The sequence below is a fragment of the Halichoeres trimaculatus genome, unplaced genomic scaffold, assembly GCF_033239565.1.
Source record: "Halichoeres trimaculatus isolate MK-OKI-2021-1 unplaced genomic scaffold, fHalTri1.1 fHalTri1_scaffold_6, whole genome shotgun sequence".
In the NCBI taxonomy this organism is placed as follows: Eukaryota; Metazoa; Chordata; class Actinopteri; order Labriformes; family Labridae; genus Halichoeres; species Halichoeres trimaculatus.
Window position 1 is genome coordinate 9,109,354 of NW_027437184.1, and position 13,712 is coordinate 9,123,065.

Below are 13,712 nucleotides of genomic sequence, written 5' to 3' on the forward strand. Positions count from 1 at the left end.
TTAATATGAGCATGTAATAATTGTTTTTTCATGTTTGCATTCATTGCTGCTTTTTATGTATTTCGATATTTAGCAATGTTTATATATATCAATTATATCAGTTTTATGTATTTCTCCACCTCTGCACGTTGATCAGTGAAAAAAAAAAAAACAATATATGTTTCCGCCCGGTTTCGAACCGGGGACCTTTCGCGTGTTAGGCGAACGTGATAACCACTACACTACGGAAACTTGGTGCCTGTGTTGCGTTCAGGAACCCCTAGTAAACCTGAGTATCAAATTATCAAAGACCGAGAATGACATATTTAGAAATCAATATTTGCATTGAATGGAGGAAAAAAAAAAAATGCAGAAATAAATAACACATCTTAAGTAGATACTTAAACGAATACATGAATGCACAAAAATATACAATTAAGCACATAAATAAGTAAACTCTTATATTTAAAGTTTTTTTAACCGTATTCATTAATTTACTTATTTTTCACGTTTGTTTACTTACGACTTTCTCTGTTCATTTTGATAGAGGAGAAACATATATGTAAATTCAATGGGGCTCCTGTGGCTACATTGGCCTATCACAAGCTGAAGCAGGATTGGTCACATTGGTTTAACTGCTGCCTTGACTTGACCGTTACTGCCCTGTTCACAGGGAGTATCGCTACCCAGCCTCCTGCATTAAAAAAATGTAGGGCTTCGTGCAATGAGGTTGAGAACAACTCACCAAATGCCTGCCTTAGGCTGAATTAATAAAGAATTGAATGAAGTTGGCCAGAATATCTTAGACTTCAAGAGGACGCCATCAGCTCCCAGACGAGAGGAGAACTGGTGGACTTCCCTTAAACTTTTAACCTTCCTTAATCATCAGAGGAAATTTTAAAAAAAGACATTTCAATAAATCAATATATGTATTGTTAGTATGAATAACTAAGGAAGAAGATTAATTAAATAATAATGATAACATTACTATAAGAATTTAATCGTTGATTTATTTATGTATGCATTCAATGCTGCATTTTTATTCATCACAATATTTCTTTATTCATGTATGTTTTTACTTTTGTATTTGTTTTAAATATTGTTATATTTTGTTCTCCCACGTAACTTAAAAGTAATAAAAAAGAGGGCAATCTTAAAAGAAAGAATAATCAGGACAATAATCGATTGGGAGGGATTGTCACTCACTTCTGCGCTGTATTTAAGCCACACAAAAAAATAAAAAAAAATGATACATGTTTCCGCCCGGTTTCGAACCGGAGACCTTTCGCGTGTGAGGCGAACGTGATAACCACTACACTACGGAAACTCGATGTACGGTGCGTTCATGTACATCTTGTAAAGTTGGACATTCTCTCGACTGAAGTTTCGCAATTAAGCATGTGGAATACAGTTAAGCTGGCATCCCAACTCTCGTTACCAGAGATATATACAGAGACTGACAAAAATATATACAAAGGCCGTATTTGTATACCATAACTAATATTCTAAGCTTAACAAATTCAGTTTGAGTGACAAAAAGTGATCAGTATCCAAATTTTCTGACCTCATGGAACGCATCAGGAAAGATCGATCGACTTCCATCGGGCAACTTAGCATTTCAGAAGTTAGTTCCTTCTAATATCAAGACCATATCTTAAAAAGCTAGTAATATTCTTTTCTACAATGCCACAGGTGTTTTTTGGAAAGTCAAGTCACCTTTTGCAGGTAAATCTCAAGAGAGTTTCTTATACAAGTGTGATGCTCATTAATAACTCGCTAATTACCGTGAAACTGTGACTTACCAGGGACAGATGGATGCGATGTTGTGAACCAAGTAACTGCAGTATGTATTGCATTCATTTCTAGAGGGGCAAATATCCCCTGATGATAGCTGTTAGATACTAAGGATGGGTAACCAACTTGTTGCTAACATCCAAAACTTGCTTTATAGCTGACGTTGCAGAATACGGTTTGGGCTGACCTAGCCATTGAATTGCAGGCTATTAGCTGAAGACTGGGTTTGTGCAGTTTGGGGAAGTTAAAGTTGGCAGGTTAAACCTTGCTCACCAATTTGAATGCCAAAAAATGACAATCTTAGCAGATGTGAATCAACAACAAATTATTTTAACCAACATTTGCAAGCATTTATGTCAGATTGCTTGCCCACATCAAGAGCTTGACATGGTCATGAGTTCAAAGCTTGTGCTTATTTTTTTTTATTGTGTAATGTGCTTATTTATGTTTTGGTGTGATCTACCCCCTTAGTGACAATGATGTGATTGAGGACGTGTCATGGGAAGGAAATCATCTGCTTTCCCCAAATAAAACTCCACACTCAGACTGACAGCTGTTTTTTCAGCGGTACCAGTTGAGGAAGTTCACCCATGTGGGTTTGTTTGTGTTTCTTTTCATGCTGTTTTTGTTCCTCTTCACCAGTTGCAAAAGTTTTGAAAACCACAAATTGGATCTGAGAGAGCATGTGAAAGCCCACACGTGTGATGAAATAAACTTAAGGAGGAGTCAAAGTTGCGTTTTGATGGATGGTCAAGTACGGTATTAACACAGTGATTCCCCCATCTGGACTGTTAAGCAACAATCAGAGGGGAAGTCTAAGTTTCAGAATTTCTTTTAACTTGATGATTTACAGCTTTTGAGTTGGGTAAAAGTACAGTTTATGGTAGGTCTAAAACTTTCCATGGTTATTTCCGTGGTCACAGGAAGTGTTTCGAAGTTTCCCATTGGAAAGAGAAAGTGCTGACCAGTTTGTTCTGTACTTGTATTTAAGTGTAACAGCCTCACCAACCACCGCCTCCTACAGCATTGATTCTGTTTTTGCCTTTTATGTTATTAACAACACCTCTTCCACAGTCACCATGTTTGTTTTTGAGTTTTTTGTTGTCAAAAACTTTTGACTGCCATACAAAAAGGGAGCCTAAATGGGCTTTTAGAAAAGCCAGTCATCAGAAACCTGACTGAACCATCTGACAAGTGACCTCTGACCCTCTGTGAAACAAATGAAGGTTGTATAAACCAATTAACTGATTGTAGACAGTTATGGCTGCATGCACATGTCTGGGCAACAGAAGTGCTGCCAAGTAAAATGATTTGTCAAGGGACTTGAGGGTGTTAACCACCAAAAACACACTTTTTTACCTATACAAAACGGACAGATAGTAAACAACTCGCAGGTTTGTGAGAAATCAGAGAGTGGATTGGAGACATTAACAAGTGGACGGACATTTTTAGTGGAGATGAGCAGTGTGTTGCCCAGAGAAGAGTTTTAACACTCAAGTCAGTCAATAAGACTGCATTATTCATTGACACTTACCGGACTGTGAAATATAAAGACATGAACTTGTGTCATTAAACAGAAAACCTCTCAAACAAAGACCGGCACATAGACAGTTGAGTCTGAGACCTGGGTCATGATAGAGGAGCCAGGAAACTATGTCTAGATAGAGAAATGTACCAAATGTATCAGCATATTAATGGTTTGTATTAGGGCTGCAGCTATCAAATATTTTAGTATTCGAGTATTCTACTGAAAATTCCATCAATTAAGTGGAGCTCATAGCTGAATTTCAGGAGCAGGACCACACCTCAACCTCACCCCTTCCGGTATTTAAACCCTCCTAACCTTTCATGTCCTGTTTGTTCTCGCTTCATACACCCTCCCTCCCTCCCCTTCTCTCTTAATCATCTTCTTCTTCATTCATAGGGCCTTAAAGGGGGGTCCGTCGTGCCCGGGAGCTACGGCGGACTTCCTTTCGGAGTTTTTCCCACAACGTCTTCATTAATCTATCTATTCAAATAAACCGTTTAAACGCATTGTTGATGTGTGGTCCTTGCTAGTGAATCGAGTAATCGGATAAAACACAGCTCTTGAACACCCCCGCTATTGTTTAAAGTGACTGTTGAGACGTGATCGTATGTCATTGAACATACAGGATATCTGTGTTTGTGCGCGTGTATGAAGTGTACGGCGCTGAAGCCCTCCTCTCCAAAGGTGCCAAAGAGGAGAAGTGAGTCTTGTGGTCACACTGGTCAAACAAAATGGTTTTTAAAGAGTGCATGAAAACGGTTCAGATAGCCAGCGTGACTGCGCTGAAAGAGTGCTGCGAGCCAGACGTCCATCTGTGATGGTCTGCGATGGTCTGTGAGTGATTTTGGATCAGCACGTTCGACTCGTTGAGAAGCGGGTGATGCAGATCAATACATGTTTTTATATCAGTCTCCAAACTCCAGAAAAGAAGCTAGATTTGTTGCTCAATACATGTTTTTATATCAGTCTCCAAACTCCAGAAAAGAAGCTAGATTTGTTGCTAGTTGTTGTTGTTTGTTTGTTTTTTTTTTGAAAAAGAGGTGACCTGAGGAGTCTCAAAACTCACGTAATATAGTGTCAGCTCTATTTGAAATACCACTCTATGATCTTTTTTAAAATCAAACGATTCCTCGAGGCGGAGAAAATTCTTCAATCATTTTTTGTACTTGAGTACCTTGAATTAATCGAGGAATCGTTTCAGCTCTAGTTTGTATTTTCAGATTGCTAATGAGACTGGTTCATAGTTTAATAATATACAGTTTCACTTTGAACACCAAATCTGTGTCTGTTAATGTAAAGGTTCACTTATACTTACCCTTCATAATGAGTCCATACTAGCCCATAATCAACTTTTGATTAAATTCACAGTCAATACCAGCAGCTGATATTACTTATTTGTGATCGATCCATGTTACCTGAGGTTGGATAAAGGAGACACATTTAATAACACAGCTGCAGATGTCGCTGGTGTTTCAGTGTAAAGTGTGACCCTGTTAACTGGTGACCTACCATCAGAGAATCAACAGTCAACACGGTCACTCTTAGCCCCAAAACACCTAATAGAAGTTGACTCCATGGTATGGTACAGTTTCTGACAACTGACCACAGAACAACCAGACATTTATGCTGCTTACAGCTTTGATTAAGCGTTTAAAGAATGCTAACTCGTCTGAATTTAATGAGGCTAAACAACGCTTCCATCGCCAAAATGTGCGCACATATCTTTGATGACGTCAACTGTAAATTGGTCACAGAGATACACTTTAGATTTGAAATTTTTCAAAGCCTAATGTCTTTTTTCAAAGACATTAAATACTTTATTTTTTAAAACAACTGTAAAGAAAAATTTTGTTTTTGTTAAAGTGATGCTACAGTTATTAAAAATACTATTTTCAATTATTCTTATCCTCAGACTTCTTGTGAGTCATATTGGTCTGTAAACTGGTATATTCTGCATTACACATTCAGTATTAAATATTCATATCTTTTTGAAATCATGTTATATTTTGTCTTGCAGATATTATGTGAAAGCAACAGTTCTGATGTTTCCTTTCTCTGTGATGACTAAAATAAATGTGAAGAGGAACTAACTCTTTGGTACAATGAAGACATACTGTTACACACACACACTCGCACACGCGCACACAGAGTATAAAAGTGTGGTGTTTGTTCCTTTTCGTCTCAGTTGTCGAAATGGAGGAGAACTACGTCAGACATGTGGAGCTGCTGGGCTTCGAGAAACGTTTCTTCCCGAGTCAGCACTATGTAAGGATTTAAATATTAATATTAATTCTGCTTAAAAGACTTAAATTCTCTATAATGCCTATATATTTCAAGATATCATTTTCTAGATAACGTGCATTACTGATTTTTAGCTGTTTTATTCTCAAATAATGAAGAATCTACACAGAGAAGTATAATTAAGCAGCCATGAGTTGTAAAATATATGCAGGAGTAAAGGGTTAAGTTTGAGTTACTTTCTTTCAATGCTTACTCATTTTCTCATTGTTTTTTTTTCCTGACTTGGTAGTGATCTGATCTTGACTCGTTTTATGAAGATTTGGGATAACAAAACTGGTTTTGTAATGATATCAGGTTAGTTTATCTAATTATCTTAAGAGAGCAAGACTTATGATACTTGTTTTTTCTGTGATACTGTAAATTTCCAGTTATTTTCATAAGGTTTTGACCTTATCTATGGGAAAACAAATGTAGCTTTGAACTTTCGCAGATAAATTTACAGACTTCCAGGAAACATATCAGTAGAATGGTTACCTAGAGTCCATACATCTCTTGTTGCTGTCACTGTTGCTGTGTTTGATTTGAGCTTACAATCCGCATAGATACAACATATGAAGTGGAGATTTTAACGTGTTTAAACTTACCGTGTGAATGCAGGTGTACATGCTGATGGTGAAATGGAGCGACCTCTCAGAGAAGCTCATCTACAGGTCGTATCCTGCCTTCCACACCCTCCATGTGAGTTCTCCTGCGCTTCAAAGCTCAACCAATCAAAAGCATCACAATAAATCTTTGGCCAGTGGGGTGAAATAAAAAATAAATGTGTTTTTTTACCGACAGAAATCACTGAAAGAGATGTTTCCCATTGAGGCAGGTCAAATAGAAAAGAAGGACAGAATCATCCCAAAGTTACCTGGTAAGAACTATGATACTATTCTACCTTTTAAGCTGTTTGTTTCTAGAAAAAAAAGAGTGAATTTCTTTTAAAGGTCTTTTGACAGAAGTCTTTCGATCACGCAGCCCAAACAACAACCTTAAAACGTGCAAAGATGACAAAAGTTTCAACAACCGTTGAACCATCTTTTCATTTCAAACATCCCCTACATGCTGAAATATTGTTTCAGAAAGGAACCTGTGGTTATTAAACACACATGTGCCAGTCCACTTCTCTTTTTCTGTTTGTGGAGGCTGAAAGCGATGTTTGAAATGTGCAGAGGGAGTTTTGCAACTGTGAGCAGCTTCTTGAGCTAAATTTACAATCAAACAAATCAGGTTCTCAAAATGGGTATTAAAACTGTTTATAAAATTCAAAGGTCGGCTCAATTTCTCTTAATATTTTCTTTTTACATTAACATGATAAGTTTTGCCAGTATCTTTAACTACATTCCTTATAATGTGCAATAGGGGCTGGTTTCAAAACAACCTCAGATTGTGATGAAGTTTTAAGGAAAATTGTCCTTCTTCTCAGGTGGTGTATTCCCTTAGTTAACATGTTTCTTGTCTCCATCTCTAATAACAATCATCATTAATACAGCATCGTGTCGATGTTGTAAAGTATAAATCATAAACCAGTCAATCGGACAGTTGTACTCAGGACAGTTAAAATCTAAGACCAATGCCTCAGAATCCCCGATTGAAAGGATGATGTCCTGACAGCAACTTGAAACCAAATACGAAAATCTGCAATTCCACTTGGAGCTGTTTTCAAAATTCAAACTCATTTGGATTCTTGTTAAAACCAAGCGGCATTCTCTGGTCTAAAAATATGAGACAAAGTGGAAGTTTGTCGAGTGTCTGTTTGAGGCTGGCTCTAGAAATACCAGAAGCCACATACATGCCAAGCCAACAAAGCCAAAAAGTGTCCTCTGTCTGCGTTCTCCAACAGTACACACTGTATGAGGGGCAAATTTTTTTTCTAACTCAGCAGTTTAGAAGATATTTAAGACATGACCAATCACAGCTCAGCTAACTGATAAGCAGTCGGCCTATAGCTGTCAGTGTGGAGGCAGGGGGACTATGTTAAAATACAATCTGTAGTTAAAACACACATTTTCCCTGCATATTTAAAAAAAATAGTATGGCCCTCTACAAAAAGGTTTTTGGTCAGGTAATTTTGTCTCTAATTTAGCTCACATAAGGTAGATTTCCATAAATTATTTGCTGGAAAGAAAAAAATAGTGCATTTTCACATCAGCATTTTTATCTCTTGTAGTGAACTACGACATGCCCAGGACCTGTGATATTTTTTTTTGTTTTGAATCAAAAGTAACCCTTCTGGGCTGCTTTCATGACACAGTTTTAGCCATCTCTTATTACTGTACCCTGCAAATTAGGTCAAAAAGTCTGCTGATGGTATTGAGTCAAATTTAGACCAGTGTGGTGATATGATTAGAGTCTGGGGGCATGTTTTCATGAATATGTCTATGTACGTCTTTCCAGATGCCACCAATGCAGACTTGAAGCCCAGTTACACAATGTAGCATTTAAGTAAAACATCAATTTTCTCAGAATCTGGCACTATTCAAAAACATGAGCTAATATAGAAACACGACAGTTCAAGGCCTCCCTAGGAGGGCACCACTCCTCCACTAAAACATACTTTTGAATATTATTTTCAATTTCTCCCAGGTCTATTCTGCTAAGTACTGCTAATACTACATACAGCACCTTTAAAGTATCAATAGAGAAACAGTTTTCTGTTTGAGGCTCATTATTCTCTCATTAATGCTAACATCCATCATAAAAAACAGATTAACACCACCCTGCTTTCATTAGACTCTAACATCCAGGTGTCCTCAGACTAGTCTGCATTGCCACAGAATCATTTCCTCTTTCCTTTCAGGGGTTTAGAAACAGTTTTCATGAAAAACAGAACTCTTAACAACAAATACCCCCCTTGTGAAACTTAAATTACAAAGACAAAAGCTTTGCAATGATCAAAAAGAGAAGCAAAGACAAAACCTCAACCCTGATGCAACTGCAGTCTGCAGCACCTACACAAATTTGGAAATTCACACGTCCAGAAAGTCACGTATGCAGATTTACCTCCTGTAAACCAACAAAAGGGTCATTTTGTTCTGCTAGGTAACTGAAAACACAAATACTGCTTAATGAGCTTATTGTGTTGATGTGAAAAGAAATAGACATTTAGAAACAGAAAATCCTCAACCTGGCGTCAGACCTGCTTGAAAGATGTGTGTCTGTGTTTGGTTTTGCTGAAGTTTGTGTGTTTGTATGCTCAGCGCCGCGATGGTTGGACAGCCAGAAGTCAACAGAAACCAGACAGAGCACGCTGTCTGAGTACTGCAGCTCGCTCATCAACCTGCCACCTCACATCTCCCGCTGCACACACCTGACCACCTTCTTCAAGGTCCGACCTGAGGACGAGAACCCACCTGCCCCAAATACGTAAGTATATCACTGCCAGCAGTACTTCAGCTTCTATAACTTGAATTGTTTCCTTGCAATGATCCCTGATAGTGTTCTTATAATATTATATTGTTTTTTACTAATACATGATGCCCTGTTATGTTATTCATAGTTTTGGGTTGCAGTTCTTAATTTCAATTTCTTGCAGGATAAACAAACTTCTGTCTGACTCTACCTTACTTTTTTCCAAAATTATTTCTGGAAACTAAACTAAACAAACGTGCATATATAAAACACTTAAAGGTCCCATATTCTGCTCTTTTTCTGCAGTTTAATATGGATCATTGATGTCTTCATTGAATGGTTGCAACATGTTTTGGTTCAAATAGCTAATAAATCAAGCACAGCAGCATTGTTTCCAGGCTCTCATAGCCCCTCTGTTCAGAACGCTCTGATTTAGTGGGCGTGACCTTCATATGTAAATGAGCCACCGCTGATACCACCCCGCTCTTCAGCGTCACTGAGAATAGCCCCACAAGCTCCGAGTGCACAATGTTTAGAAAACAGCGAAGCTCGTTTTACCGTAACATTACAGGCTAAAACAGGCTAGCCACAGCTAAAGCTCTTACATCTGCTCCACAGCACACAGCATTTAAAATACTCACATTTCCAGGGTCTGAGGTTTGTTGGTGGATGGTTGGTAATGTGCCTGGATTCAGGACCAGTCTATTCGCTAGCCCTCTGTTGTACTGTCCAAAGTTGGAAAAGCAGTCGGCCGTGAAGTGACTAGCACACACATGAACAGTTTTACTGAGTGTAGCTGGAACATTTCCTTGATAAATGAACTCCAACCACTTAGTCTTGTCTTCTTCTGAGATGGGATGTGTGTGCATAGAACTATGTGCCTGTTTACAGCCAAAAACAGAGCAGTGATGGCTCTTCAAATATGGCATTTTCCTGGGCGGGGAGGGGGTTCAGGGGTATCTGCCCCAGTGGACCAATCAGGTCAGACTTGCTCCTGATTGGTCAAATAAGGGAATCACTGACGTCTGCAAATCCCCAAAATCCAAACAGCTTGTTTTAGGTCAGGATTTTACATTCACAAGCACTACTAAGTACAGGTTTTGTTATTAAATGTCACATTTTGTGGGCTGGGAGGAAAACCAACGACCCACAAACTTCACTAAAAGACTTAATAAAGTGATTTTCACATAATATGGGACCTTTAACATCATGAAAATCATAAATATCTATAATTTTATCAACAGACTGAAGAGAAATGAGAATTTTGTGCAGTCCAGAGAGTTGGCCAGAGGCAATGCATCAGGTAAGAATTATGCTGAACTTTCAGAATAAAATAGGGGTCTGTTCTGTACAACACATCGGTTTCACTCTCTAGTGTATGACTTTTTTTTAAAGTTGGGAGGCTCGACATAACTTTCATTTGTTTTGGAAACTTTTCTGGCAGAAATTCCACTATTATTGCAGGGTATTGCAAATATTTTACTGAAACCCAGAGATTATTGTGTTTTTGCCTCTCAGTGATTTCTGGCCCCATCATCCTGGACACCTACAGAGTGATAGCCGACTTTGAAAAGACGTCTAAACATGAAATCAACCTTCACACCGGAGACCTGGTGGAAATTGTGGAGAAAAATCAGAATGGTGAGAAACATTTAAAACCAGTTTTTAATGTATGCAGGGATGAGATCCTGAAGTTCAAAAAGGTACAAAACCTGTTGGTCTGTTGTGTTTAGGTTGGTGGTTCTGTCAGTGTGAGTCTAAACGAGGCTGGGTTCCTGCTTCATACCTGGAGCCGCTGGACACACCGGAGGAGTCAGAGGAAGCTGAACCAAACTACGAAGGCAAGTTTGTTTTCCCTCCCACACACTATCTCTGTCTTCCTCTGTGTGTGTGTGTGTGTGTGTGTGTCTTCTAAACTGTGTGTTTGTTTGCAGGAGAGATACACGTCACCATCAGAGCCTACAAGGCGGAGCAGGATGACGAGATCTCTCTGGAGCTGGGGGAGACCATCGAGGTGATTCACAAATTGCTGGACGGCTGGTGGGTTGTCAGGTATGTGCTCTCATTTGAGACCCAGAAATCCCCCCCAAAAAAGATTGAAACAGTTGCATTCCTGTAATCTTCAATCTAAAACTCTGTTTTGCAGGAAAGGAGACGAGACAGGTCATTTTCCCTCCATGTTCCTGCAAAAGGCCGGCAAGAAAGAGATTTATGAAGCAGAGAGGCTGAACCTGCAAAGACAGAAACCACCACCGCGCAGGTCTGTCACCGATTACTCACTAAAAAATACAGATTCCTACATTTTGATAACACGAGAGTCATGAAAACTAGGACTAGAGCAAGTAACTGGAGAACATGTGGTCCAGATATGCAACACCTTCATCCTGCTGATCAGAACATGCCTGTGTCCTCTTGCACTTTCAGGTCATCCATCAGTAATGCCAAGAGCATCCACAAAAAAGCCCGTCAGCGCATCAGCCAAGAAACGTACCGCAGGAACAGCCGAAGATACCTGCAGCAGAAAGGCAGCCGTCGCATGGAGAACAGGAATAACCCCACAAAGTCACCGCTGAGGGAGAGAAAGAACCAAAGTAAATACAGAAACACAAGTAATTTATTTTTATATACGACTCTGGCTTTAATCCTCTCAAATGTCCAACAGAGGGCGACTCTAGAAGCCGCCTGGTTGTGTAGTAGTAGTAAAGTGCCATTCTTTTAGCCAAGATGTTAAAATAGACACATCCTTTGTAGCTCATGAAGAGATGCACAACTTATGTTTCATACTGACATGCAGGGCTTGACATTAACTTTTTTGCTCACCAGCCACTGTGGCTAGTGGTATCCCTGAGTTACTAGCCACTCAGTAATTTTCACTGGCCACAATTTGATGTTGGATAATTATGTTTAATATGATTAAAGCCGATGATGACATGCTAAAGTTTACTCAAAAAAGATTTACAACCTCTTTAAATGTAAATGACCCCTTTGCACACTCAAAACAAGACTACATCAATGTTAAAATCCACAGGTCCTTAATCAGGTATTAAGCTCTGATAAAGTTGTGTGTAACATTGTGCTCCTTTCATATAAAAATATGCAGTCTATTAAGACATAGTAATTGAAATAGTAGTTTGTTGTTGCTTATAATAAAATGGTAAAGGGGATTAATTGAACTGATAAAATCTTAGAGACACTGTCTGCTTAAATATTTATTAACGATTGTAATCAGAAAATCATTTCTTTTTTCATGAGAATGACAATGAAGGAGAGGTAAATTAAATTTCCTCAGAGCTATCATCATCAGAGTCATCTTTTTGCTTGTCTCTCTGCTCCATGTTTGAGATAAAATTCAACCCGCCAAAGTGGCCAGTGGGAGCGGCGGTGTTACCAGCCACTGCCGAAATCCACCAGCATTTGGCCGGTTGGCCGGTGTTAATGTCGAGCCCTGCTGACATGTTATAACCCAAGGATGTTTATTTTTTTAAGAAATAACATCAGAACTTTTCACTTACTCACCATATCTGATTTAATTTCTAAACTCTGATCCAATGAAGCTCAGTACAAGATATGGCAACAGAAATGCTAAATTTAGCTCAAGGAACACGCGTGTAAACTGTAATTTTGTCCATGTTAACAACAGACAACATCCCTGAGCAGTCTGGCTCCAGTTCAGAAGGCGAGCCGAGGAAAGAGGCTCCCGTCATCCCTCCACGACCGAGTGCAGAGCTCATCATGGAGCGCTGCAGCGACCCCACCCGCAAGAGAGTCAGCCTCAAAATGTCTGAAATCAAAGCCTAAAATCTGCAACATAAGTGCCTTTTAAAATCTCTCTCCCTTCTTTCCAAGCCATGTTTTCATTTTTATTTATTTTTAATAATTTGATTTCTTTTTTTTTTTAACTTAGTACATCTTATTTTGTATAAAATTGCCAGAACCGTCTCTTCTGACTTAAAAAAGAACTAAGCATGTACATACATAACCATAAACTCTGTCTTTCTGTCCTTGGCCCTCATACAGCTAACCTAAAGCTCTGTATAGTTTTTTTATGAATAAAGTCTGTGTCTTTTTCTGAAATATACTAACTGTAGCAAAGATCAAATGTTTTGATGCGTACTTTCACAATATTGAGCTTATTTGTACTTTGGTGCCATCTGGTTGTCTCAACAAAAACTACACACATCTTAAAGCATGCCAGCTCAAACAATTCTGGTGGAAGGCCCTGAAAAGCTTCTTCCAACTACATTATTATGTTAAATATGACAGCTGAACAAGAAAATTACCATCTCGGGTGAAAATCTTTGAATCATCAAGTTACAAGAAAAAGGAACATTTTGATTCATGGAATTTGAAACAAAGGTGTGATGTAAAAGAAATGTTTTTATTCTGCCTTAATACTATCTACTTTTGCTAATGTGTGTCAGTATTATGATGTTTTTCTAGCATGCTACCTGAACAGCTTTGTTTTGTATATTATACTTGGAATTAGACTTTAAAGATAATGATAAGCTCAACTGTCTCCTAGAGCTCTTTGGTAAGCAGAGACATTATTTTACTCTGGATTTTTTAGATGCTCATAAGAAATGTACTTTTCTTAAGCAAAGTATAGTGACTCCACAATGATAATGAATATTGTCACTATTTAGGATTTATTCTTACTGCATCAGGTCAGACCAAGATACCTCCTTAACACTTTTATGTGCTAGCTTACCAGACATAGGTCTCTAAATTTAATGGGACGGACCTTTATTATAATCCAAAGACAGAAAGTAGGTTGCAT

At 38.5% G+C, this 13,712-nt stretch overlaps 1 protein-coding gene and 2 non-coding genes across 4 annotated transcripts; 1 reads left to right on the forward strand and 2 right to left on the reverse strand.

The window, feature by feature from the left end:
- Nucleotides 1-158: 158 nt before the first annotated feature.
- trnav-aac (transfer RNA valine (anticodon AAC)) lies at nt 159-231 on the reverse strand. The gene has a single exon. It is a non-coding gene; the product is annotated as a tRNA-Val (tRNA).
- Nucleotides 232-1,233: 1,002 nt separating this feature from the next.
- Nucleotides 1,234-1,306, reverse strand: trnav-cac (transfer RNA valine (anticodon CAC)). The gene has a single exon. It is a non-coding gene; the product is annotated as a tRNA-Val (tRNA).
- A 4,186-nt stretch (nt 1,307-5,492) lies between these two features.
- ncf1 (neutrophil cytosolic factor 1) lies at nt 5,493-13,220 on the forward strand. 2 transcript variants are annotated; one of them, XM_074672484.1, is made up of 12 exons: nt 5,493-5,566; nt 5,832-5,896; nt 6,200-6,280; nt 6,383-6,458; nt 8,785-8,950; nt 10,180-10,238; nt 10,454-10,576; nt 10,669-10,776; nt 10,870-10,987; nt 11,082-11,195; nt 11,360-11,526; nt 12,576-13,220. In XM_074672484.1, the coding sequence occupies exons 3-12, from the start codon at nt 6,206-6,208 to the stop codon at nt 12,731-12,733; spliced, it is 1,164 nt and encodes a 387-aa protein (XP_074528585.1). In that variant the 5' UTR covers nt 5,493-5,566; nt 5,832-5,896; nt 6,200-6,205; the 3' UTR covers nt 12,734-13,220. The 2 variants fall into 2 exon arrangements, with proteins under 2 accessions (XP_074528585.1, XP_074528584.1); XM_074672483.1 differs by lacking the exon at nt 5,832-5,896 and having other exon boundaries at nt 5,495-5,566.
- The last annotated feature ends 492 nt before the right edge of the window (nt 13,221-13,712 follow it).